At 42.7% G+C, this 27,406-nt stretch overlaps 2 protein-coding genes across 2 annotated transcripts in view; one reads left to right on the forward strand and one right to left on the reverse strand.

Moving 5' to 3' along the window:
• Positions 1 to 27,406, forward strand: part of tbc1d17 (TBC1 domain family, member 17) — a 278,375-nt gene that overhangs the window by 127,647 nt on the left and 123,322 nt on the right. The gene's annotated exons all lie outside the window — the stretch shown is intronic.
• Positions 13,612 to 27,406, reverse strand: part of mybpc2a (myosin binding protein Ca) — an 82,505-nt gene continuing 68,710 nt past the window's right edge. Inside the window, exons 22-27 of the mRNA XM_051941497.1 lie at positions 25,831 to 26,026; positions 24,670 to 24,809; positions 23,305 to 23,464; positions 16,292 to 16,428; positions 14,277 to 14,463; positions 13,612 to 14,002 (exon numbers count right to left, since the gene is read on the reverse strand). Of these exons, the coding sequence (XP_051797457.1) occupies positions 13,968 to 14,002; positions 14,277 to 14,463; positions 16,292 to 16,428; positions 23,305 to 23,464; positions 24,670 to 24,809; positions 25,831 to 26,026 (855 nt within the window). The 3' untranslated portion in view covers positions 13,612 to 13,967. The remainder of the gene's footprint in view (positions 14,003 to 14,276; positions 14,464 to 16,291; positions 16,429 to 23,304; positions 23,465 to 24,669; positions 24,810 to 25,830; positions 26,027 to 27,406) is intronic.

A 27,406-nucleotide genomic window follows, 5' to 3' on the forward strand; every position in this document is an offset into this window, starting at 1 on the left:
TGTCTATTTTTCCCCGAGAGCGAGCATATGTTCTGTCAGACACCAGTGGAAGCATCAACTTAACACCAGCACACCAGCCAACGTGTGTGACTGTGTGTGCATTAAAAACAGCTCTTTAAGGAGGTGGTAGAGCCTCCTCAGTGGTGTGCAGTGTTTGCAGCATGTTGACTCGTGATATGACACTATCACATGCTCCAGTCTGGGCCCCGGGAATGGGCTCACGTCCATGCATCGGTTTCCATAGAGCTCCTCAAATCCTGACATCCAACAGGACTCTGATGAAAGGCGAGCGTTTCAGCCGGCCGGATTGCAGCCTGCTATCGTGGATAATTATCTCTGATATTCTGCATTCCAGACTAGAGCAGAACGACCGGGAGACAATCTGTACAAACAAACACGGTGCGATTATGAATGCATTACCATCCAGCAGACAGGCAATCAACACGCAATGGCTTGTCATGCAACCCTGCAGAATTAAGAGTCCTCTCAGGTTTTTTACACGTTGGAGATGATTGACATGCAAACAGCAGCGTCTTGTATAGAGTAGAGTCAGCCTCGCCTCACCCCTCCCACCCTCACCCCCAACTTGCTCTTGCTCTTCACTCTGTCTCCTGGTTACATAAAGGTGCTGTGTTTGCTTCCCCCAAGGTGAATTGACTGGCTTCATGGTGCGAGCTGAGACATGATTGTGCACTTGTTGTACATTTTAAAATCTGTGTGTTGTTGCGAGCATGCAACCTTCGCCTGTGTGCATGGTCACCGCTGCCACCACTCCCTTCCACCCGTGTGCTGCAGCGCTAAACGATTCAAGTAGCTGCGGTAATGACTTTAGGCAAGGAGGCAATGGTTGAGGTGAATCTCTCTCTCTTTCTCTCTCGGTCTCATCAGCATCTTCAATCCATCGATTAGCCACAGAGGAGTACTGACAGGCAGCAGCCACTGCGGTCCTGCAGGATCGCCTGTGTGTGTGTGTGTGGGTGTGTGTGTGTGTGTGTATGGCGGCCTGAACAACAGATAGGGATACAGACAGCAGACACGGGGGCAGAGCCTGCTGTCGTGCACACCTATGCGAAGGAGTGCACAAGCCTTATTTACTCCACTACCTGGTTTATTGAGTCAGCCCCCTCAGTCAGGCTCTGATGCAGCTGCCTGCCTGCCTCCGCCACCAGCAGGCTTTACTAGCGTTCACTGCAGTTCAACGCACAAACTTGTGCAAGTGTCGGTGACTGCGCAGGAGGACGCCACCTCTGCACACGCCGGACCTGTTTACACATGGACCTGGGAGGGGGTGGAGGCAGGAGCAGCAGTGGTGCCTAATGAGACAACATTATTTATAGTCCGGTGTGACAGCAGCGGCCTCACCATTAGACTGATAATGAGTCACTGGGATATTGATGGATGCTTGTCTATATTGGTATTCACCAAGGAGCCAGTGCCACTTCTCCGGGTTGCCGTGGATACCAATGTTGCCTGCTAAATGACCCAATAATAATAATGATAACAATGACAGCACTATGTGGAGATTGAGTTTTAAAACCACAGGGAGAAAGGATGCCGGCCGGAGTGCGAGGAGTAATGAGGGTGGAAAGGGAACGATACAAATGAAAAGAGGGAAATAAATGTGGGAGGGGGGAGGTGGTGCTGGTGGTGTGTCAAGAGTTTTGGGTTGGGTTGTGGTGGTGTTGGGGGGGGGGGGGGGGAGAAGTGGGGAGGAGGGGGGAGAACACACAATCGATGATCAGTGAAGTAGCATTAGCATTGTTCACACATCCCCAGCCTCACCCCCTCCCTCCTCCCCATCACTACCACCACCACTCCTCCACCCAACCCCCCCCCCTCCCCACCACCACCACCCCCTTCCTCTTGCGGCCTCTCTTTCTTTCTTGCTGCAGCGTTGCCATGGCGACCGAGAAATGTGGGAATACCTCTGTCCTTCAGAGAGAGAGATAGATGGAGAGAAAGAGAGACAGGGAGTAAAAGAGAGAAGAGGAAGAGATGGAAGGAGACAAAGGGCACGAGGAAGGAAGGAAGGAAGGAAGATGACAGAAGATGAGGGGAGCAGACGTCGCTCGCTGGCTGAACACACATTAAAAGCCTTGTTTAGCCCTTGAAGGAGCAGCTAAAGTATGAAACATCATGATCTTACACACTCCTGTACACACATAAACAAATGTGCGTCAGAGTCGGCACCCCGCTAAAGCATTCAGCTCTCTCCACTGTCTCTGCTTCCATGAAAGAGAGTTAGTGGAAAGTGTTTTGAGCGAGTCTGTGTGCGCAAACACACAAACACACACATACACACACTCACATACACACTTTCTCTTCCCCACTCACTCTCTGTTAAACACACACAGACGTGATTGTGATCACACACATGTTAATCAGTGGCCATCCAGGCTCCTATGTATTTACCTGCTCTCTGCTTTGTGAGGCCATGGTTACTATGACAACCCATCCAGACGGAAATAGTCTCAGTGCCTTTTTCTTGTTTTCCATTGCGAGGCATGTTTCCCTCACCTTGTTTACCCTAAATTCTTACTGCGACCCTCCCTCCCTCTCGCTCGTCGTCCACCTGTGCAAGTTGCCTTCGCATTAGGAAAGCTAGTGAGGTGGCCTCCCCCTTCTTCCTCCTTCCGTCCTCCCCCCTTTTACTCCCACCCTCACTCCTGTCAGCCCCTTCTCCCACATCGTGCTCACCTTCCTGCCAACCTGCAGCAAAGATCCTCCTCAAATTCATTTTATTGGCAGCTAGCATTTCCATGGAAACATCTCGAAACCATGGCAACTATTTGAACGGAGCCAAACGCTTTCAAAACTGCTGCACTCGTCCCCTCACTCTGCCTCTTCTCTCCCTCATGCTATCTTTACTCGCTACCTTTTCTCCTCTTCAATATACCTGTGTACCTGAACTTGTATCTATCAATCGATATATATACATTTATATATATATAAAACCTGTGTCTGTGTTTGTGCATGCAGAGTCCAGCTTTTCATGCTGCGCCATACTGCACCTGCCTAAATGCATGGATTTGAGCTCAGATGGGTTATGGCTGTGCAGCTCTGTGAGCCGATTGTCTCCAAGACATGCATGTGTGAGTGTCTGTGCATGTTTGCATCCTGTCCTTGTGCACTCTCTGCAAGAACCTAACATGATTATGGCCGAGTGCCTATTTCCTAAGCCCCCCCACCCCCACTCCACTACTTACCTTGAGCTTGTCCTCTCAAGTGTTTCAGCAGCATGCCTGTCTGTCAAACTTTGGACTCCTCCCCCGGGATGCAGCCTGATGATGTGAACTGGAGTAAGACTGAACTGACTGGAGTCCAGTCACAGCAGCAGCAGCCCCACTCCTGACAAAGCCTGGCACTGCTGCAGCTTCCGTGACAGATTCCACAAACATCCAGCCAGGCATAGACTAGAAATTTAAATTCTGGGTAGGTAGGCTTAGCTGTTAAATCAAAGCAGAAGTGAAAAGAGCATTCTGACAGTAAATTTACCCTGTTTGAACAATGCAGGTTTTTTTAGATTGATTTTGTTGTGGTTTTAACCAGCAGAACACAGAAAACACAGCTATTTAAACCTGAGACAATGCAAAGTGTAACATTATAAAAGTTACAATACATGTGATGTTAGTGATGTTACTGTGACCTTAAAAATTACAAGAAAAACTTCACAAAATTCAAATTCACAAAAAAATACATTATTTAATGTCAGTTATTGTTAAAAGTAAAAGAAGTGACTGCAAAAGTATTCACCCTCTTCCGATTAGTATTTCTTAGAAGCGCCTTTGCTCTCATTTCCTACTTTGAGTCTGTGTTGTCCAACAAATCAAATCTTCTCCTAAGTTCTCCTGCAGACTGCAGCAAGTTGTCCTCCATGATTTTCCTGTACTTTTCTGCATTCATTTTTCCCTTTACAAGCTGTCCATTGTCTGCTGCCAAGAAGCATCCTAACATCATGATGGTGCCACCACCGTGCTTCACAGTGGGGATGGTGTGTTTTTGATGATGTGCAGTGTTTGGTATCTACTAAACATAGCATCTAGTCTGATGGCCAAAAAGCTGAGTTTTCCTTTCATTAGACTAAACAGCCTTCTTCCAGTAGACTCCCACATGCCTTCTAGTAAACTCTAGTCTACATTTAATATGAGCTCTTTTTTTTAAGAGTAATACTGTGACTTCTAATCACAAATGGGTTGTCAATTTAGAGGGGGGTGCATCTTTTACATTTTTGATATTTAATTAATTGAATCTTTTTTGCACATTCTTGTCAAAAAAGCTAAAAGTCTATTTTGAAAACCAATTAAACGAATAGCTTCCAATGGGCGTGAAAACACTCTTTATAGGCACAAGACACAAGAACAAATGAAAGGGGCGTGTGCAAATACACATTTTGAGCAAATATCTTTAATGTAAAGACAGAGGAAGTAATAAAAACACTGGATGTCAATGCGTCAGAGAGCTGGTTTCCCTGTAGAGGGTCCACAGCTAAATTTTGATGTTGAGGAACAGTGCTTCCTGCATTTTTCTGACATAATTTAGCATAATTTTTGGGTTGTTAAACTGACAAAAACTTGCCTCCCATTGCCATTTAGACTTGTGAATATGCAATATAAACTATGAAGATGCGCCATGGAGCATGAGAATCTGAATGTGTTGTTTCCATGAAAGGCAATGCTCATTTACGCAGCCTTCTTTTTCCCCAAAAATGTAGCCTTTATTAACCAAAAGACGCTTCTCACTGGACCCCATCAGTGTAGCGAGCAGGATCTGACTTATCATCTAAGACCTGTTAAAGTTGTTTATTTTTATTTTTTGAGGCACATATCAGACTGGTTTCTTTCACACCGGGGCTTTGAATGTGACAGTACCGGGTGAGACAGGAGATGTGAGGAAAACATTTATACAGAAATGCAACCAGCGAGGCTTTTGTGTGACTTCTCTTGTGTGCCAAAAAGGGAAGAAAAAAAAGTGCCATAACTGTGAAATTTAATCTGTCCTATTTTAGATCGGTTGGTAATAATTTATATCTCACTACAGCTCTGATGCGTCAGTAGGCTTTGATTTTATCTGAAAGATCTAATTGTAAGACTCCGGTCATACAAGCACAAGGAAACTAATAACATCACTCTCAACATGAAACTGGGCAGATAAGATAATTTTCAACCTTAATGATAAAGGAAGACGTGCAAATATGTGGGGAGAAATCTCTACATACTTTTAATGTGGAGCTGCCTGTACTGTCTTCATGAAACATATACAAAGCATCAATCACTATACTAGTTGAATCATGACAGTCTCAGTCTCCCTTTTGCTCCTTTTTTCTTTAACTCTGCTTGCAGTTTTTCCAACCCTGGATTCCTAAAAATAAAGCATCCATTGTTGGGGGTATTTGGCAAGTAAAGCAAAATTAGTGTAATTGTTTTAATGAAAAGACCTCAAGGCGTTTTTTTTTTCTTTTCACCCTGTGATAGCAGATGAGTCCCTCTCACCTAAAGCACAAGGCTGTCCCCAAAATCAGCGAGGAAGCAGAAAAGAAAAAGCACAGCAGCAGCAGAAAAACATAACAAATACTTCTGATGGGGAAAAAAAGGACAAAAACAATACCTTAAAATAATAATACTATTACTAAACATAATGCAGATGAAAGCGCAGCCGTATACACAAGTCTATTCCCCAAAGATGTGCTCAGGATTTGCTCAGTGGGGAAAAAAAAACAATTACAGTGCCATGAAATGAATAAAAGGTATATTCAGTTATCTGAGTCCTTTGAAGATGGGTGAGGACGAGTAAGCAAATCTAATTCAACAGCGAGGGTTTTCCGTTGCAGAGGAGCCTATGAGGAAGAAAAAAAAGCTCTCCCAAAGTGCAGAGATTAGTAGGCAGGACTGCCAGTTCCTTCTTCACTGGGGAGTCATGTGTGTGTATGTGTGTGTGTGTGTTTGTGTGTGTGAGTTTGCTGGTCTGCAAGGAGACAAACTTCCACAGTTGCAGGATTCCTGGGAGTTAATGATGAGGAGCCAGCAGAGGTGAGGACATTATGATCAAACACACGCAGAGAGAACAAAATGAGCACATTCGGGGGGTTGACAAAATAACACAAGCGCCCCTAACAATATGTGAATATCAGGCAGGTAATAAGGAGGACGACCACCCTTTGCTTCGCTTCAAAACAGCTCCGGTCCTCCCCGTCAGGCTTTCATGCTGCTTCTTGGGTTGCATGTACTACGATCCTGGAACTTCTTTTCAAGAGGGAAAACCTCGAGTTACAAGGGACAACAGAAATGAAAACCCTGTGATAAAAAGTTCAGTGATGTTCAGATCTGCTGGCTTAGAAAATGCTGTTGCTCATGAATTCCTGTTCAAAACACGTAGTTTCCCCTCTTAAAAGTGTCTAAGGCTCTCTGAGCAAGTGCAAAAACTGAAATCCTTTTATTTGTCTTGGATTAAAATAGAATGTCCCGCACTGTGCACTGTCAGGCCTTTCATAGTAAGTCAGGCCTTTTGTGTTTTCTACTCTGCCAAAAAGGTGGAGTTCTGTGACGATCGGCATTGGTTTGTCTGTCTGTCCGTCTGTCTGTCTGTCAGCAACTTTACTCAGAAACAGACAGATTTGGATGGAATTTTAAGGGAGGGTCAGAAATGACACAAGGGGCACCTGATAGGATTTTGGCAGTGATGCGGCTTATGATCCACGGATTTGTTAAAGATTTTTGTATTATCGTGAGATAGCGACACAGCGTCACTGTAACTATGACTTCCTTTCAAACTTCCTTTCAAAATGTAAATGTCATGGCTATTCATACTGGCAGAAAATATTAAAAAATCAGTTCGATATTTCAAAAAATCTGTTAAAATTTCAGATTTTTTTACAGTGCAGTTTTTTTTTTTACAAACTCTCAGTTCCCACACGAGAAAGGAGGTGTGTGAATTTATGCTTTAAGTCATTAATTAGTTGGGCTCCTCCACTATCTTACGAAGCCTTTACCCGCTGACTACTGGAGAAGGACCCCTGAGGATCTCTGCTGCATGAGCATCTGTCTTACACATCATTTTAAAACCCTTTGTGGGCTGCAGTCCAATCCACACCGGACTTCAGATCACAAAGACTAGTTTAAGATTAAAAAATACACACGTTAGGTCTTTGCATATTTGCACAGTGTAGTATATGCCTTGTGTAGCTGTGTGTGTGTGTGTGTGTGTAGCAGTGTGTTGTGCAGCTCAGACATGATGATGGAGCAGTGTTTGCACCCGAGGCTCCATCTGCCATTTGAAATGGCCTCATAGTCCTTGTCTGCTACATGACCATGCAGATCAATGATCAGACATGAAGCCTGTGTATGACTGACAGTAGTTACTGTTACAAATCCACCATCATGTCTCTCTGTTGACATCGCACTGAGCTGAAGGCTTTCTCCAAACTGAGGAGAAAGGGAAGTGACAAGCAACTAAAATCTTTCTCTTTATGTCATGGCAGCCATCTTTCTTTTGTAGTTTAGAGATCTGTGAAGCTCAGTGCGTCATAATTATGGGATGATTTCAAATTGTAGTTCAAACTGTGAAGCCGTCATCCGATCAGGTGTCTGTCTCGACCGCTCTTTGTCTTGATCATAGCAGTTTGTCAGTGCTTTACATATGTTTTCATGATTTTGCAGACGGCTATTTCCTTCACACTATGCAGATGGATTTACATACACAATATGTGACTCATTTGTGTGTGCCAACACATTAACCACCTACACACAAACGTATGCGTGTTTCACCCACACACTTCCCTTATGAGAACCTTCTGTTGGCTATATTTATTGCCTGGACCTGTATTGTCACAGCTGCATTGCAACCTCAAATATTTCATTTCCTAAACCCGTATCAAAAACTCCGACTTCACACACACACCCCTTTTTTCTTGATTGTAATAATCAATTCGGAGCAAAATTTAGAATTCAGTAGACATGTTCATTACAGTGGGAGCAATCAGTGTGCTGGATAAGACATGGCAGTGAGAGGCGCCTGTTAAAACTCGATTGGGGAACAGTGCACGAGGAACGAGAATCAGCTGGTGAAACCTTGATAAGAACAGTCTGGCACTTCACCAGCAGGTGTTGGACACCTTAAAGTTTTTGCAGTTTTGTGATCTCAGGGTTGCATGTCTGCTTTGGGATGCTGATGTAATTCTGTATTTTTAGATGACGAGCCAAAGTGCATTCTAAAGTTCAGTTGAAGCTAATATCAAATTCCAGCAGTCTGAGTTTGATAAATCAAGTGGGGATCTTCCAGAGTCGCAGGGTTTTAGGTGTGGAGTTAATTCTGTGTGTTTCTGGGATTGTGTTTTCTTGCTGAGTTGGAAAGTGACAATTTTGTACTAAAATATCAACTTGATTTAACAAACTCGGGCTGCTGAATCCTCATATTGTTTTTTCCCGCACTTTGGAGCTCAGTTTTGAACTTTCTACTCTAGAATTGCTTTTGCAAAAGCCTTTACTGATGTTTACAGCCCTCAGTAACGTCCAACACAGACAAAAGTCCTGCATGAAAATCCTACTGAAGTAATAGTACTTATGTATGAGCAGCAAAATGTAGCTAAAGCATGAAAGTAAAAGTCCCTCTGACTGATATATTATTCTATATGGAATCATTAAATTATTAATACTAAAGAATCAATGTGTCAGCACATGTTCCTGTTGCAGCTGCTGCAGGTGAAGCCGCTCTGGTCTACTTTTAAGCACTTTTATATTCAGACAGAGCAGATAAATCTGAGGGTTCATGAGATAATTAATTTGAGATGAACGATGAAAAAGTAAAGTTCTGAAACACAAATCTTTTTACAGTGTCTTGACTTTTTCTTCATTTTCTGATTTGAGCTGCAACACTGGATCATTTGAAAATTTACTGAAATGAAACCAAGTGAGAAGTTTTGAGGGAAAAGTCACTATTTGGGTCATTCACAACTCATCTGAAATGTAAACTACAATCTGCTATTTGTAAAACACCTAAAGGTTGTAATACGCTGGTTCAGTCTTTCATAGTGAGTTGTATTTTAACGGCTTGTTATATTACCTGTTCTGTAAAATCTTTATTTTACAAACAACTAACTATGTTGGATAAATGTGATGGAATAGAAAATACAATATTTACCTCTGAAATGTGGTGGAGTGGATAGATAAAGCAACAGAAAATGGAAATACCCAACTAAAGTGCGAGTTCTTCAAAATTGAAACTAAGTACAGTTCTTGAGTAAATGTACTTAGTTACGTTTCACCAGCAGGTATGTGAGGAAAGCTGGTTTCCTTCTTCCTTCACTGTGAATAACATGGAACTTTAGAGGAGGTTGGTAAAGCAGACAAAGAGCCTGAAGCTATCGATCTACAGTCTAACATATGGTCATTAACTTTGACTGAAACAATAAGCTCATGAACACGGCTGACCTGAATTATTTACTTTATGTAAGGGTCTGTGCTCAGCCTTACAGGCTCCACGAGACCTTCTGTTTAAAGAAAATCCTCGAAGGAGAACCTCTGCTTTTTTAAATGGCAACCCAAAAGGAAGCCACACTGTGGAGGTTTTCTGGGCAGGAGGAGACCCACAGCACAATAGAGGGATTATATATGTGTCCCATCTGACCCTAGAACGCCTTGGGAACACCAGGAAGGGAAGCAGGATGAGTTGTGGCTGAGGAAATGTTCGTCTGGGCTGTCGCCTGTGTCCCCTGTGACCTGGACCATGTTGAGAGCCGAGAAAATGGATGATACAGTAAAATAAAGCAGAATAGTGCCCAAGTTGAAAATGGCAGCCTGAGTTCTAAGCTAATGTCACATCTGCCATAGTTGATCTTCATTAGGTTTGCTTGCTCTGCTTTATTTAGGAAAATGCTTAGATCTCCGGTTCTTGCTGCACATCAAACAATAGAATCTCCAGAAGCTGAAAAACACACATTTGATCGCTAAACTAGTAGTTTATGACTTTGACTAAAACTACACTTAATCCCTGTATTTTGAGTGGTCCTCAGTGTTAGAAAGTAACTGATTCACTCAAGTACTGTATTTAAATGCAATTTTGAGGTATCTATACATTGAATATTTCCATGTTTTGCTTCTTTATACTTCCACTCCACAACATTTCAGCGAGAAATATTACACTCTCTACTCCACTAAATGCTTCAATAGCATTAGCTACTTTCAAAATTCAGATTTTACACAGTTGATAACACAAGCTTTTAAAATGCAACACACAATTAAAGACGTCGTTCACATTTCAGGTGTCTATGAGTTGTTAACGGCTCCTCCAAACAGTGATTTTCTTGTAAATTTCTGAAATGGTTTTGTGTCAATAAATGTTCAAATGATCCAGTATCTCAGCTAAAATCAAAGATTACAGAACAAGTCAAGAAACTGTGAAAAGACTTGTCTGAGGAATTAGTTTTTCCATCTTTCCTCTCAAATTAATTATCTCATGAACCCTCAGATTTATCTGATGTTTCTAAATGTGTAAAAAGTAGATCAAACCAGCTCCACCTGTAGGAGCTACGACAGTAACATGCTGCTGACACACTGATGCTTTACATCCAACAATGCCACATAGAATAATGTGTCATTAAGAGGGACCAAAGTAGTATTTTTACCGTAATGCTTGAATTACATTTTGCTGGTAATACATAAGTGCTATTGCTTGAGTAGGATTTATCATGCAGGACTTTTACTTGTGATGAAGTATTGCTGTGTTGTATATCTGTATGTCAAAGATGAATCGAGTACTTTTACTTCAGTAAACAATCTAAACACTTTTTCCATCAATGTTGGCCCATTCTAAATTAAGCTTGAACGCACAGCTGTGTGTGTTGCTCCCTATTATGTCACCCAAGACATTAAGCAAGGTGAATTTTAAAGGGCTAATCTGAAGCTTCGACTCACTCTGACAAAATATCAACTCCTAACTCGTCCCTCTATTACTGCTGAGCCTGACCTGCCTCTTGTAAAGAAATCAGGTGTACTTGCCTCCATAGAGCTACAACAACGCTGCCATTAGCATAGGCAAAAGCGGTCTGTTTCTGTCGGCCACACGCAGTCATGAAGTTGTCATCGCGGTGAAATGTGAGGGCAGCTCCCAGCTTTAAGGCCTCCACCGCTCCCTCAGATACATTGTGCTCATTATATGGGTCATGAGCCCAGGGAGGGTTTGGGCTCTTTAATCAATGAACACGATGACACAGGGTATAAGTCACGCTGGTATTCAATCGAGCATACCATGGCAACCAGAAGATGAAGACAAAAAGTCCGAGAAAAAAGGCGTACAGTACGGCGTGGCGATGTGGATTAAAAGTAGGGGGATGGACGCAGTGTGCAGCTCAGAGAAAACAGGTGGATGGTCCTATATGATATGTGTGTGTTCTCCCTCTGTTTCATTTAGTTTCTATACTGTAATTACACGGATGAGACTCACTTCAAGGCTCTTTCCCTCCAGTGCTCCCTCTCTCTCCCCTCCCTCACTCCAAGTCTGTGATTTCATGTATAATTACTTGCATAATTATAGTTCCCTCCATCCTACTGTTTCAGGAGGTCTGTTTCTGTCTCTCTGGTATCTCTTGCCTTTCTTTCTCTTCCACGCTCGCACATTCGCGCACACAGACACAACAGTGCTTGCACCCTACTGATTCTGCCTCCCTTTCGCTTTGCCTGGTGGTAAGACTTGTCTTGTCACTTCCCTTTGTCTCGTCTGAGGCAGGCCTGTTCTAATATTGGAAAGACAGAGGAGCAGATACAGTGTGCACCAAGAAGGAGCCAGTGGTTTACTCCTGAGCTGCCATGCTTCCTCATTAATTATTCATTCAGGCATCACAAACTTAAAGAGCCTTAAGGTGTGTCACAGGGAATGAGGAGAAAACAAAATGCTCTGTAATTTTTTTGTTCTGGCTTACTACTTAAAGCTGTGTGCGAGACGGAGAGTGGTGCACACACCCACAAACACTATCAGTAGCATTGTAAACCAGCACCTTCTCATGTTCGGAAAGTTTCTTAAGGCTCGCGGATGATGCCAGTAGATACAATTAGTTTGATTGCTTAGCAACTGCACATCACTTTTGAGAGAGGGTAAAACTCAGGTGTAGTATCGAGGTTACATGCTGTTTTTTTTTTTTTCTGAAGATTCTGTTTTTCCCAAAACTTCCACGCAAAGTAGCACGCGGTGTATCTTCAGCGCCGCTTTCATGTGTCAATCAGCCGAGTAACACACCACGCTGTGTCTCGGGTTAACTGACAATAAGATTATATCAACAGCACACATAATCCACACGCACACACACACGCTCGCAGAGTTACTGCTCGACAGGGTTCAAAATTTAAACTTTGTACTGCACTGCAGGTCTACTGTGCAACCAATCATGGCCTACTTTCAGGTATCTGGAGGATTTCCTTGCTCTATCTGGGCATGTAGGCCTTCACCCTATTCCAAGTCATCTTTAACAGCATGCTGCAATGTAAAGGAGGAAATGCAATCCATTGTGCTCAGAAGTGCTGAGTGTTTCGGGGCGAGTGCCAGGAGTCAGGATTAGGCTGGCACATTTTGGAGCCTTCAGGGTTGCAGTTTCAGTCGGTGGTGCATCAGTAATGTAATAGTTCTAAATAACCTGCCACTCACAATTACTACAGAGGCCCTAATGATGGTCAGCATGGTCTTTGTCACTGTGCTCTTACCCCCTCTGCTGGAGAGACACGAGACCAGGACCTGTGGTCGGTGGTGGGATAGGCCTGGAGAGTAAAAGTACCGGCCTGTCTCCAGAGGAGGGTGATATATTTATTCTACAGCAGGCAAGACCCCAAACTGTTTCATGTCCTCTGCCACAACTTCTGCTTTTAGTCTCCAGCTTGATCTTTTTTTTTTTTTTTTTCAAATCTTCTCCAGTCAGATGGTCGAGTTACAGGGGGGTGTGATGGAGGGAGGAGGGAGGGTGGGGTCACTTGGGACGCCGGTCTGAGTTTGCAGCACATCGGTGAGGCTTTAATTTGGTGTGCGAGGCGAGCCGCGGCCGACTCTCCCAGCAGAGACGGTGCTGTGTTTGTTTTGCGGGTGTGTAAATTAGCGGTAATTCGTTTGCTCAGTAATGACGTGGGAGAGCTAATTAGGGCAGTGTTGATGGGTGCATTAATTAGTCTCTAGTGTGTGATGCTAATGAGACCCTGATTTGGAGTGTGTGTTTGTGTTTGCATGTGCATGAGTGTTAGCCATGTATCTGTAAAGGACCTACCACTATAGGTCATGCCATGAGGAATGTAGCAGAAGCACGGGAATGAGTAAATACAGAGTGTCTGAGTCAACACATGAGCTGTGTGTGTGTGTTGGTGCATGATGGACCCAGCAGCAGGACTCTATCTGTGTATAAGAACCTCTTTAATCCTGGTTGCTCCATGATGTCGGCCATGCCTGGCTGAATATTGATCCCTCCACTGAACCATCGCAGGACCGAGACGGGGCCTGCGCTCACACTTGTACCACCGCAGTGAGGAAGGTGTGCAGCCGGTCAGTCACACTGCGGTGGTTTCAGCACTACGACTGCATCATAAATTCATACCGACCTATAAAAACATCCAGGACACAAAGCAAGACAACACAGACAACACAGTGTAATGGATGAAAGGCTGTTTTATAAGTGTGTTGGGTGACAGGTCCACTCCACAGATAAGAAGGCTCCGTCTGTGTGTGGTCACAGCAGGGCAGCGCTACTACACTTCACTGTGGCTTCTCTCAGTCAGGATGTGACAAGGTGGCAGCTTGCTCAAAGAATTTATGGCATATTACTGATGTAGCATTCATCATAGCAGCAGCGAAAGGCAAGCATATGCAGAGGGAGGGGGTGCTGGTGGTGGCTTTAGAGCCTCACCAGTGATCTATTCTAATCATATTTATTCATGACTATCCCGTTATACATAATCCATTACTATTCCTGTTCAACTGTATCCTCTGCTGTTTCGTGCTGTCGCTCATTTCTTCGCCTCCTCTGCTTTCTCTTGTAAAACTGTGGAAGGGAAAAGAGAAATTGTAAGTCAGCGCGAGAGGCCAGTAGATCATCCCGTGCAGAGTCACATGTGTGGCTCTGAAACTTCAGCAGACAAACACGATGATTTATATTTAGCGCGGGATCAAATTTCAGCTGAAGTTTCTGCTCAGGCTGATGGAGATTTGTCATGCTGAGCTCTATTGAAGACTGTCAGAGGGAGACCTGCCTGACCCGGGTCACGCTTCAGCTCGCTGCTTTGGAGCTATGTGGAAGGGAATTTAAGGCAGCGTACCTCGAACCTCCACCTTGCACTCCACCTCGTCCTGCCCCAGATCGTTGATGGCCCTGCAGGTGTATCTGCCCCCATCGAACAGGCTCGGCTTGCGGATATTCAGAGTCAACACACCCTGGTTGTTCTGCATCAGGAACTTGGGGTCTTCACCGATGATCATGTTGTTCTTCATCCAAATGATCTTTGGCTGCAGCAGGAAGCAGAATTGGCGGGACGGAGGACAGGAAAGGAAAAGGAGGAGGAGGAGGGAGCATATAAACAGAGCGATGGATGTGGGGAGGGAGGGAGGGAGAGGAGAGGAGGGAAGAGGTGAAATTAGGTCAACATTTCGGCTTGACAAATCTTTGCCGATTCGGTGGGATAAAAAATAAAAAAGTGTCTTCAAAGATCTCTCTGCTCCACCTCTTGTTCTTGCTTCAGACATAAAAATACATTCCTGCTGCAAAGGCATCAAAATCCTCTCTGACTGTTCTACACTCGCTGTTTGACACTCCAAACTTGTAGGCTCACTCTGAAAAACACAAAGCATGAAATGTGTGGCGTACCCTTGCAGCACAGCTATCAGGGGCCAATGCAGGTAAAGTGAAAACAGGATGGTGTTATAGTGCTGTTTTATGCTACACTCAGCTGGGGCATCTTCCTCTCTGTGTTCAACAGGTTTATATGCTAAATGTCAGTCCAAAATTTTGTCTTTGTTCTCACAGTGACTTCTGGAATCCGCATTACGCTTTGTACTCACATTATTTTACCTTTATTTTACCCTTATTTTTTCTTTGCTTATGTAATATTTATAGACTAGAAAGCATACTTGTAAATATTTTATGTAATAATGTTCCAGAGTGATATTTTTATTTTCCCAAAGTATTATTTGACATATTTTAAACTGTTATCTTTATCCAGATGAGCACTGAAATACACAAAGTATTGTTCTGTTCATTCAAATCATTCCAGGTGCTGCAATAAAAAACTAAATAAGAATAACAACAGATTGTTCCCCAACTCAAAAATCAATTCTCCAATTCTCCAGTGAAATATTAAGAACAAGAAAAGCCCTCAGAGAGCGCAGTACTCCGCCAAGGCTGCTCAATCATTGAACCATTTCCAACATAAGTCCCAATAAGTCTGATCGATTTGTACTAGGATCGCAATCATGTGATCATCAGCAGGCAGCTGACATAGTGTTCACTTGTTGTCATGGTTACAGTGATGCCGTGATGCCATCTCGCAATGATATAAAAATCTTTACAAATCCATGCATCCAATATGTAACCCACATCACTGCCAAAATCTAATCAGTTGGTCCGTGTGTCATTTCTGACCTTCCTGAAAATTTCATTCAAATCTGTTAATCTGTTTTTGAATAATGTTGCTAACAGACAGAAGGACAGATTAACAGACAAATGTACGCCGATCGCCACATAACTCCACCAAGGAATGGGGTGAGTCATTATTTTAGATGTCTGGAACAAACAGACAAATGAATAAATACAAGTGGAAACACAAATACCCAAAATTGGAAAGTAATTCCAATCAAAGTTTTCATTCAGGTGCTCTCTTTAAAGCTGTAGTAGGCATTTAGGCATTGTTATAAATCTCTTTACATCCAAACATCAGTCAAAAAAAAAGTGTTGTGGTAATAAAAAATGTAACAATCTGTTGCCTGTGACAGTCACAGTATTATATTTGGTCCACAATGCAAAGTAACATGGCAAATATCCCACTTGTAGATCCATAACTGCACAAGCCATAAAACCAAAAAAAAAACCCCAAATAATAAATCCACTCAAATTTTAAAAAAATCGTTACAATTATAAATTTATTAAGAAAAAAATCTATAGCTGTCCAGATACACATTGTTTGATTCTAAATCAGATAAAATGGCATTAACTGATTAAAATATGTCCTGTCTGTCTTCCTGCCTGTCTGCATGTACTGACTGACTTCAGAGGGATTTTCTCAGTTGTACGCTTCAAATTCCACATTCCTGCGTACTTTAACAGTGAACATGTGAATACCTTCGGGTAGCCGCGGACGGCGCAGCTGATGGCTGCAGTGTAACCTGCAATGACACTTCTGTCCACCAGAGGAGCGGTGAATTTGGGGGAACTGGATCTGTCCTTCTCTTTGAAGGGCTCCATAACACGGGCCAAACCTGGATTGGAGAAGACAATGAGGTGACCCACAAACACAGCAAGGTGAAAACCATTGGTAATCAACTAAAATAAATGTGGGACAAAAGCTCTTCTCCACTACGCTGTGCTTTAATTACCAGAGTTTCAGCTTTCATTACCTATTTGTAGTTTCTTTAAACAAAGAATATGAGTTGGAAAGCCACAGAATTTGCTTCCACAACCTGATTAACCAATGATGCATGAAGAGGACATGTTGCATATTCTGGAGAACATCATGAAAAGCCAGGTAGCTGAAAATGTGGTGGTGAAAAAATGGTGCATTAGAGAGAAGAATAGCAATTCTGATGGACATTTAAATGACATAAATCAATCTGACTAGTCTGTACCACTCTGAAAAAGTCAAATCTGCTCAAGGAATGCATAAAACAGACCAAAATACATAATTAGTAGTCTGCTATAATCACTTTGGGCTGCTTTGGCTTCCTTCAGTAGCTACCACAACCTGAGTCAACAACAAACTGCTTCGATTAGCAGCCTGCCCTTTGAATTATCGAGGCAGGAAACTGACTTCTGTTTTGGGTCAGGTGGGCATTGCGATCAACAGTCCTCACCATTTTATAGGCCAGACTGCTGCTTGGAACACAAAAGAAACTGGCTGGTGGGCGGCCAGATTTTCTGGTAGAGTAAGCAAATGCAACAACACAAAAACAGTAGCAGCATTTGGCTGGTGGCAGGTGTTAATTTCCCAGCCCGGTTGCTTCCATGATCTGCGGCCAGTATTAGATGCTATTTAACTCTGCCAGAGAAGATTTCTGTTGAGCATAAACAGTGTAAATTAATCTTCTTTTAAATTACATTCAAGTAATTAATCACAACCAGGGGCGTCACTAGGTTTGAAGGACAGGGGGGCTTAGCCCCCAGGAGATGAACAGGATGTGAGTGAACGTTTAATTTCACAAACAGCTAACAAAAACTGAGAAATTGCTTTTCCACTTTTTGGACAGATTTCGATTTATTCAGAGATAATTTACTGTGTAAATGTTTTAGGCCACAGTGGCCATGACTTTTGCTCACAACACAATAATTCAGGGCTGCAAACTTGTGACTAGAACTTCGAGTGAGGTTTGGTCCACGTGTGATGCTGGTGGGGGTCTGGAGGCCCTCCCCCCGAAAATTTTGAAAATGATTGATCCTATTTCCTGCATTCTGGTGTATTTTAAAGCTCGTGTCCGGAGTTTGAATCGCAGCGTCTCCCAAAACACTGTTGGTCCCTCCCTCCCTCTGATTTCGCCCCTTTATTTGTGCACGCACACAGTACCTGAGAGGAGTGCCTGGAGTGCTGCAGCTTTTGCCTGTTTTGCTGTTTTCCACTCTTCTACATTTAGTACATTTAGTAAATAATAAAGGAATTACGTTAGAATTCTGTATTGAGTCTAACTTGTCCTAATACCAAAATAACATGAATCTGCTAGGACGAACGAGTAAAGTTTCAATATGTGATTACTCTCGTGTATCCCTCTCGATGACGTTGTTTATCAAACTTAGTGCATTTACGCGTGTATATGTGTTACATTGTTTATTTATTTCTATCTAGAGTTCAGAATTGCATGACTCCTCTGACGAAGAGTATGTCCCAGACGCCCCAACATCTTCCTCCAGAGGTCGGGCATCTAAACGAAGCCGTCAGGCGGGCTATGGAGGCCGTGGTCGGGGAGCGACGCGAGCACCCCGAGCCAAAAAAACGTCCTGCAGTCTCTTGGCCTGACAAGCCGTGGGATTGGTAACTTTTCTGGAAGTTGCTGATCCCTGATGCTCTCTCCTCCACAAGCAAAATAAATGTGTGCGCGATTGTGTAGTGCGTAGCTCGCGCACCTCTGCATGGGCTTGCTTGCTGTGCGCGTAACCGTTGATTGACAGCATGACAAAGCTGAAGCTCGAACTTGATTGGCTAGCTGCCGACCGGCACTTTTTGGAATAACATGGGGGTCTATGAGAGGAAGGCGGAGCTCATGAATAAATTTTCATATCGCGTCATACTAACAATATATTATAGTATTGAACTAGACTAACACATTTAAGTTTTGTTAAACAATGATACATAAATTGAAAACAAACGGAAACTCCGGACACGAGCTTTAAGAGCATGTTCCCTTTTAAAATTGTATTACAGAGATAACATTAAGGGATAATAAAAAAAAACCATTGAGTTAAAAAAAAACAGCAAGGGCAGGCAGTATTGAAAATGGTTCTTCTTGTAAAATATGGAAGGAAGTTCTGTGGTTGGATGTGCACAACACATTTCAGTATTTTCCATAAATATGTGCATAATTGAAATAACTCCAGCGACCACTTTGTAACATTTGTCTTGGAGGATTCTAATGCACACTCAACAGCTTCAAGTTGACCACATCAGCCAACTAAACAATAAAAGGTGCTGAAGCAAAAACAAAACATATCTTCATCCATTCACTGAACAGAATTACAATCAGACACTAAACTCTCTATTAAATGTCAAAACAATACATGTGATTCTAAAAACTCAACAGCTTTACAAACTCTAAGATTAAACTCTCCACAAGCTGGACTTCTACATGAGAGCTTTAATTATTCTTCATCTACTTCCTGAAAAGTTTGGTCAATAAAAAAGACAAAAACTAATATTTCCAGCTGAACTAAAGACAGACTTTGTGATTTTTCTGCTCACAAGTTGTGTTGCTGTAAACTTACTCTTTCAAATAAATAGCTGCCTAACCCCCTGGAAACCAGCATTTGTCTTGTTTTTGTGTCGCTGCTCGGCGACCCTAGACAGCTGGTTATAGTGTTTTTTAAGCAACACATCATACTATGACGTTTTTACTATGGAACCAGTTTGACATGTTCAGGCGTTCTTTGTGTGAAAACTCAGAGATTTCAGGTATCAGAAGGTGGTTTTCAATTTTCTTTAACTTTCTGCTTCAACTTTAAACTAAATTTCCTTCACTAAGCCAGCCTTCTGGACTTCCAGTAAGCTGTGTTCCTATTGGCTGTCCAGGTGGCTGCTTGGTGTTATCAGGAACACCTGAGCAGCTCACTGTCTTTCTGCTTTATGGCTGCAGTCAAACATGTCCTCTGCTTCTCTTCACTGAACCTGGTTTGGCTCCGTTGCTTTAGTTTGTTCTTTAGGTGTTGGTTTGCAGCTTCCAGCAGTAAAATCGTCTTTAATGTGTTTCTTGGTGTGTTTTAGGGCTTTGTACTGGATAGTTGTCTTGGTAAATGTGGTTCTTTAGCCATAGTTAGCACATGGTGCTAATGTGTGCAGTGATTAGTGGATTTGGTGCAGCTGAGTTGTGTCTTTATCTTGGCTGTAGTGAGTCTTTAGAACTCAGATGGATGGTCTAAATGTGAAATCAAGACTCATGGTCACAAGTTTTAAGACTTCTGTCAACCAGAAAGTTCAAACTAACAGAGAGGTACTGAGAAACTTTTAAAACTTCAGCCCTCAGACTGTCTGAAGGTTCAAACTGACAGGGATCTACTCAGGATCTTAGAAGATATCAGTCCTTGGACTGTCTGAAAGTTAAACCTAACAGAGAACTGCTGTGGGACTTAGAAAATTTCAGCCCTCAGACTGTGTAAAAGCTCAGGTCCTGAGGACTCGGGAGGTCTGGAGGCTTTGGAAAGTCTTGGAACTGAGGGTTCAACCCTCCAGCACAAAGGCTGCAGTCCAACCTCCTGAGTCGAGACTCGAGTTAAAAAAAAACTTGAACGACGAAAAACAGATGATAAAAAAGCAAAAAAGAAGAATTAGTATATGAGTGAGTAGCTCAGGGGGATAAGAGGAGAGACTACCAAGTGGAAGGTAGTAGGTTCAAGACCCACCACCAGCATTTTTCTTTCTTTGTTGTTGTCTAAGTTTTTCAAAAGTTTTACAAAGGGTCTGGTCTTGAACCAGCAACCTGCAGCTCCATAGGCAAACCCTTAACTCACTGAGCTACAGATCAGATAAAAATAAATAATTTCGTCGTCCCTTTGACATCATAGTTTCTGTTCCTAATAAAGTGACCACATGGGTAGAGCCAAGGCGGAGTCTCGGTGGAGTCAGGGCGGAGAGTAGGAGACTCCAACAGAACCTCTCCAGGTAGAAGGCCACTTTGACAAACAGGAAGTGGAAGATTCCAAACAGATTTATAGAAGGGGGAACCGGACTGTACTAAGTTTGGTCCAGTGGATTGGAACAGACCAAAGTACAGTCCAATCACGATGCCAGCTGCCTCTCAAAAAGCTCCTTTATCTGGCAGCACTTCTTCTGACGGGAAGCTGAGCTGGCCCAACAGAACTTTGGAGATGTGTTCCAGTGGTTGGTGGATGTGTGGGGAGATACAGAGGGACCTTTGAATTGTTCAGAAAGGAAAATAGAATACACTGTAGTGTCACCAAAATCACTGCAGCCTTCAACTGGCTCCTGTTGACACCAGTGTTATTCCTGCAACTTGAAAGACAGCTACTTTTGATACAACTGGGCTTGTAGCACATTGTCTACCTTTCAACAATGGGAAAGAGGCCTCGTTTATGTTTTGACAACCTATATCTAATGAGTTACTGATGCCAGAAGTCCGAATCTGTGAATATCTTTCCAACTTTACTGAATTGTGGCCCTGAGGAGCCGTGGTGGGCGTCCTTTATTTTCATTTCTGTAAGGTGGCAACCCTATCTACGACTCTAACAGTTATTTATACTACTACTGCTTGTACTTTTAGTATTACTACTACTGCTTGTACAGCTATACTACAGCTGCTATTAATCATCTGGCATTTGGTTGTCAAGCTGCTAGCTCGCGTTAGTGTTTTGCTAGTGGCTAACTAGTTAGCTCTCATAGACTGGAAACTCTCAACAAGATTTAATAATGAAAAAAGAGCCAAAAACTATTCTTACCTATGAAAAGTTATCCCAAGTTTCCTTGTCTCGATCATCCGTCGTAGCGTGCAATTGTATGCATCACAATGAGCCGGCATTCTTCTTGTTTTAGTTTTCGCATCATACACATCAATGGAAAACACTGAAACTTTGCCCCCATTAGCTTAGTGTCAGTAGGCAGGCCGCTCAGAGGGGTGTGGCCTATCTACTCTTCTATACATATCTATGGGCACTACACACAGGCTTCGGTGCGTCACTCAGAGACAGCCAGCCTGACAGTGACACAATGACGGAAAATGCGGACCGGATTTTCACAAACCTGGCGTTCTCTGGAGTAAAAACTCAAACCCAAAAGTTACATATTCCCATAACAGCAAAGTGAAGCTTTTTTTTTTTTTTTTTTGCCAGTGCCATATTTGGAGTGTGGCGTGAGAGTGTGTGAAGGAACTGAGTTGCGTGTGTCTCATGGTCAAAGCGTGAGAGTTGGCAACCCTGCTGTGTGCATCTGATGCTCCAGAAGGAAGTCACCCCAAAGATAGTATATCCATCCATTCTCTATACACCGCTTTGTCCTCACTAGGGTCGCGGGGGGTGCTGGAGCCTATCCCAGCTGACTCGGGCGAAGGGAGGGGACACCCTGGACAGGTCGCCAGTCTGTCACAGGGCTACATATACAGAGAAACAATCACGCTCACATTCACACCTACAGGCAATTTAGAGTAATGAATAACCTCAGCATATTTTTGGACTGTGGGAGGAAGCCGGAGTACCCGGAGAAAACCCACGCATGCACAGGGAGAACATGCAGACTCCATGCAGAAAGGTCCCGGGTGCTAACCACTACGCCACTGTGCAGCTCTAAAGACAGTATATGGTTAAAGAAAGAAAGAAAGAAAGAAAGTGCACACCTAACTCTATGAACAACCAGAACCTTCACAGTGCATTTCAAACTAACTAGCTAGCTAAGTAGCAGTGTCTCATGCTATCTCCTGTACAAGGAGCTCTCTCCTACTGAGTGTCCAAACCAGGTTTTTATTTGTCAAACAGGGAGCATTTGGTTCCTTAATTACATGGTCCTTTCTGCTGTTAGCTAGGGGGCTGGAGCTAACTTATTACTATCACCAGTGATGAATACTTACTCTCCTGAAAACATTTCGTACATCCATTCTTGTTCACGTTCTTTTCCTAACGCTGCTCTAGTCGGTTCTGTGTGCTCCTCCCGGTAAACACATGCTGCAGGTACCGAGAGCAACCTAGGTTGCAGGGAAAATGTGAACTGGATTTCAGTGATGTGGGCGTGCTCTATATGAACAAGTTGAATGGATTGGATAACGACGCACTGGGTCGGACTCTCTACCTTCCACTATGAAGTGAAGGGAAACTAAGATTTATGATCATATTTAAGTTAATAATGACTGGTTATGTGATTATTTATTTAAACTCATATTCTGGCCATATTATATTGAATTTGTAAGCACTTTTTTTTTGCAAAAAAACACTTAAAAAAATAAATGAACATAAAACTATTTAGAGCAGGGGTGTCAAACTCAGTTCCTGGAGGGCCACTATCCTGCATGTTTTAGATGTTTCCCTCTTCCAACACACCTAATTCAAATGATCAGCTTATCATCAAGCTCAGCAGAAGCCTGATGACGAGCCTGATCATTTGAATCAGGTGTGTTGGAAGAGGGAAACATCTAAAACATGCAGGATAGTGGCCCTCCAGGAATGGAGTTTGACACCTCTGATTTAGAGCCACTGGTCACAACCAATAATTAGTTCCGAGTAGTCCTCATATTACTGCATTTTATATTAAACCTAGCACTAGTTTGTACGTTTATACACACATCTCTTCAGTATCACCCATCGTACACCATAATGCCCCCTTTATGTTTCTATTGAATACAATGTGGCCTCCAGCTCAGCATGCCTTAGATGCTGCTTGGCCTCAAAAGCAATGCTATCATGTTACAGTGCTCAGTGCTCTGCAGGGATTTCATTACCTGTTTTGGTAATGACAGCGGTGTTCTTGCTGATTCCGGCATCGTCACTGAGGCCACAGATGTTTTCGCTGAACACTCGAAAGGAATACTCGTTCCCCATGACCAGGTCAGACACAGTGCAGCTGGGCCTGCGGTTGTGCTCATAGACCGTGAACCACTCCTGATGTGAGAGGGAGGCAGACGCACACAGAGAGGAGAAGCAGAGGTTCAAAGAGGCTTACAGCTGAGGGTGAGATCTATATAAGCTGAAGAATCTCCAATCCCCAGCATCCGTGTCCTTCTAGTCCAAGTTCCTGTCGATTCACTCAACATAAGGACCATGAAAGTGCACTGAGGATTTGCAGTTATGTGACAGGCATGGATAGGAGTGTGGATGCTGAAAATAGAAGCAAAGTGCACCAATCAGCCACAATAGTAAAACTATTGGCTTAGGTCCACCTTGTGGTGCCAAAACAGCTTGAACCAATTAGATCATGGACCTTTGAAGGTGTCCTATGGTTTCTGGTACTGGGATGCTGGCAGTGGATCCTTTCAGTCCTGTGGTTTGCAGAGTGGAACCTCCACGGATCAGGCCTGCCTTATTTTATATGTTGGTGAGGTATTAAAATCCTCTAACCACGGTCTCTAAAATGTTCTTAGAACAGAACTATGATGTACAGAGACACTACATTCTGTGCCATTGGCCCTCGTCTTTGGAAAATCTTCCCCAGTAGGTCAGAGTTGATAACTTGAAGTGAAACCATAAAACACATCTGTATAGGCATTGGTGTAGTTTTAACATAGTTTAATTTACTTATCAACGACCTATTAATGACTTTAAGGCTTTTGAGGACTTTGAGTTGCATTAAGTGCTTGAACTCTGCTATTTAAATAAAGTGATCAAGATCCATCCATCCATTATCTATACACCACTTCATCCTCATTAGGGGTGTAGGGGGCTGGGGCTGGAAATTTGGTGGTATGTTCAATTAATTTTCAGAAATATGGGGGAAAAAATGTACAAAAAAAAGACAAATTCTTCAGATCTTCTTAAAAATGGCCTTTTGTTGGTCACAGGGATTGTTACTCAGAACTGACCTTACTTGATAGCCACAGCACCATATTCAAAAAAGAAGGAAATGTTCGGGAAATTTTATGGTTGTGTACGAGAGTATATGGTTATTTTCCATTAAACTGGCACATTCAGTCTATTATTTTAATTTTCTTGATACTTGATAAGAAAATCTGTAAAGTAAGATAGGAAAAAATGTGTAAAATTACATATTCTTTTATTCAAACCTTATTAAAAAGGTCATTTTATTGCTCACAGAGTTGCATACCTCTAATTTGAAAACCTCCACCACCTGTACTCTCCTCCACACACACCTTAGTCTTCCTGTCGGCCTTCTGGATGGTGTAGCCAATAATGTCACAGTTGCCGTCGTCTTTGGGGGGCTTCCACTCCAGAGCAGCGTTGAAGCCCCAGACGTCGGTGACAGTCACAGCGATGGGAGGACCCGGCTTCTCTGGTGGGATTGACAGAGTTGGAGGGTTTTGTGTGAAATTATTAACGAGACAGGTTTGTTAGACTTTACAACACAAGTGTAACGGAAAAAGGGGGGTTTACATGCATAGCCGGTTGAGATAACTCCTCTCTGACTAGATATAAATGCAGGCAAGAGGCTTCTAGAGGAAGAGAGAGGAGAGGAAGGTACAAACAGATCTGGAGCAGGGAAGTCCCACAGAGAGAAAGAAATCAACCCTCGCAGCGGTAGAGATTTGACAGATTAGACAGATTAGAAAGATTGACAGATTAGTAGAGCAAAAGACAAAGGATCAAGGAAAGGCGGTGATAGCTGCATACATTACTAGAAAAACTGTTGGCACAGAACTGACAAGAAATAGTATGCTTTGCCTGCCTGGATTACAGAACAGAAGAATGCAGCGCGTTCATCATCGATCCTTCTGTGTGGCCTGAACTAAACACAGCACAGCACAGGAGCTCTGTACAACACAGTGATGTATTTGTCATTAATCTTGCTGCTCTCCTCTGTGGAGTTCACCACCGCTTCCCCCTCAATCCTTCCTGTGACAGATCAGCTGAGGGAGGGAGGGAGGCCGGCGATCTGAGCCCCTCATTAGCTCAACCTTCTCAGTGGAGGAAGTGACAGAGTAGCCCCGAAAATCCAAACCTAATCTGAGTCCACGCACAAATAATTCCTCGCCAAATAATCCGCCCAGAACCCTGACCCAGGGAGGCGTAAGCTGAGGAATGAGCTGGCGGCCGCAGTGGCAGTGCAGGAGCCAGGATTATGTGAGCAGGAGGAATGAGCACTTTGATGATTTCCTGCTTTGAGTCACAGATCCCTCCAAGTATGAAATGAGGAATTATCATCAAATTTTGAAAAAAAAAAAAAAAAAAAACTCTTGACATGTCACGGGCTGGAGCTCAAGCCATCATCCCCTCCCTGCAAACAGGTTATTAACGGTGCACCTTGTGAAGTTGCGTTCTGATCTTAATGAGAGAACGAGCAGGCGAGGACTGACCTACAACCTGGATGAAGATGTCGGCACTGTCGGACACGTTCTCGATCTGGACGGACAGCGTGTACTTCCCGGAGTGGGTTCTCTCAGCGGAGCGGATGAAGAGGATGGTGTCCACCTCGCTGGTACGAGTTCCCACCGTTTTGTCCTCCAGGAGGACGCCATCTTTGAACCAGGTCACAATAGGGCGAGGTTTACCCTGCAGTCAGATGGAGGGGAACTTCAATATTTCTACATAATTTACAACACTGTAGGTTCACAGCATCAATATTCTCTACAGTCAGGTAAAGCAGCGTGTCACCTGACTTCTGCAGGTTTTAATCCCTAATTTTTAAATTATTTGGGGAAAATCACATCACAAATGACATTGGACTCTCTTATGATTAGCAGATCCTTCAAGGAACACTGCTTGCTTGGAATGTTCCCTAAAGAACCTTTAACAACAATTTAAACCTGCATACATTTATTTATTGCTTTATTGTAATTGTGCACATTGCAAACACAACAGGAAAGTCATTTGGAAAGTTACTTAAAGTATCTGACAGATCTCATACAATGTTTGACTGTTAAATTGCACGGTATTTAAGTCTTGCAAAAAAATGTCCTGTTATTTAACAGATTGTCCCTGTTTTGTTCAAATACAGATAATATGCTTAAAATGACAGGAAAAAGTATTTGTTTATATGTATCAGGGTATAAAAACAAACAAATACAGGCCAAAACTTTACATTATATCCACATCAAAAAATTGTATTTTTATTATAAATGGTAATGTGTTCTTTTACAGTATTGCCTGTAAAATTACACAATTTTTTGCATTTAAATTCTTAAAAAAGAAAAAATTATACATAATAAGATTTGAAAAATGGAGAATATTTTAGGTTACAGTGTTTTTTCATCAATTTATAGAACTGTAATATTAGACACTGAAGATATTTATCAAGATTTAGAGAAAGATTTTGCTTGTTTGAGCAAATTAAGATAATTCTTGACAATATTGCCAAGGTCCTTGTTTGCATGAATGTGAGAGATGCTCAGGATCCTATTTGTTCCAATTGATTGATTTTTTTTTATTTTTTTATTTATTTTTTATTTATTTTTTTTACAAATTTTCTAATTAGGGTCCAAAACACCTTTCAAACTACCCCTTACAAATGATTTTTAATTTTTTTTTTTTTTACTAATATTAAACATTTTTCAAGGAGTTTATGAAATAACAGAGCAATTTTCTGCAAATTACCTTGACTTTAGAGAACCTGTGAATTATTTTAGGGCATTCTAGTGCAGTAGAAGATGTCTTAACTCTAGTTTCACCTCATATTTCATCAGAAAGACAACAGGAACACACTCTGTCCAGCTTTGGGATGAGATGACAGAACAGTGGGTTCTCTTCAGTGCTCCCCGGAGAACATCATGTTGCCACGTTCTCTGTCTCAGAACAGCCTTTTCATCTGCTTCCTCAAAAGGAGGCAGAGCTCTGGCTCACCTTCTTCTTCTGGTCTATTTTTATTCTCAACAATGGCCTCCCCTTTGCTACTCACGGTTGGCTTCTTTTTTACCAGAGCTGTGATTTGCAAGT

The sequence above is a fragment of the Acanthochromis polyacanthus genome, chromosome 21 (assembly GCF_021347895.1).
Source record: "Acanthochromis polyacanthus isolate Apoly-LR-REF ecotype Palm Island chromosome 21, KAUST_Apoly_ChrSc, whole genome shotgun sequence".
Lineage (NCBI taxonomy): Eukaryota > Metazoa > Chordata > Actinopteri > Pomacentridae > Acanthochromis > Acanthochromis polyacanthus.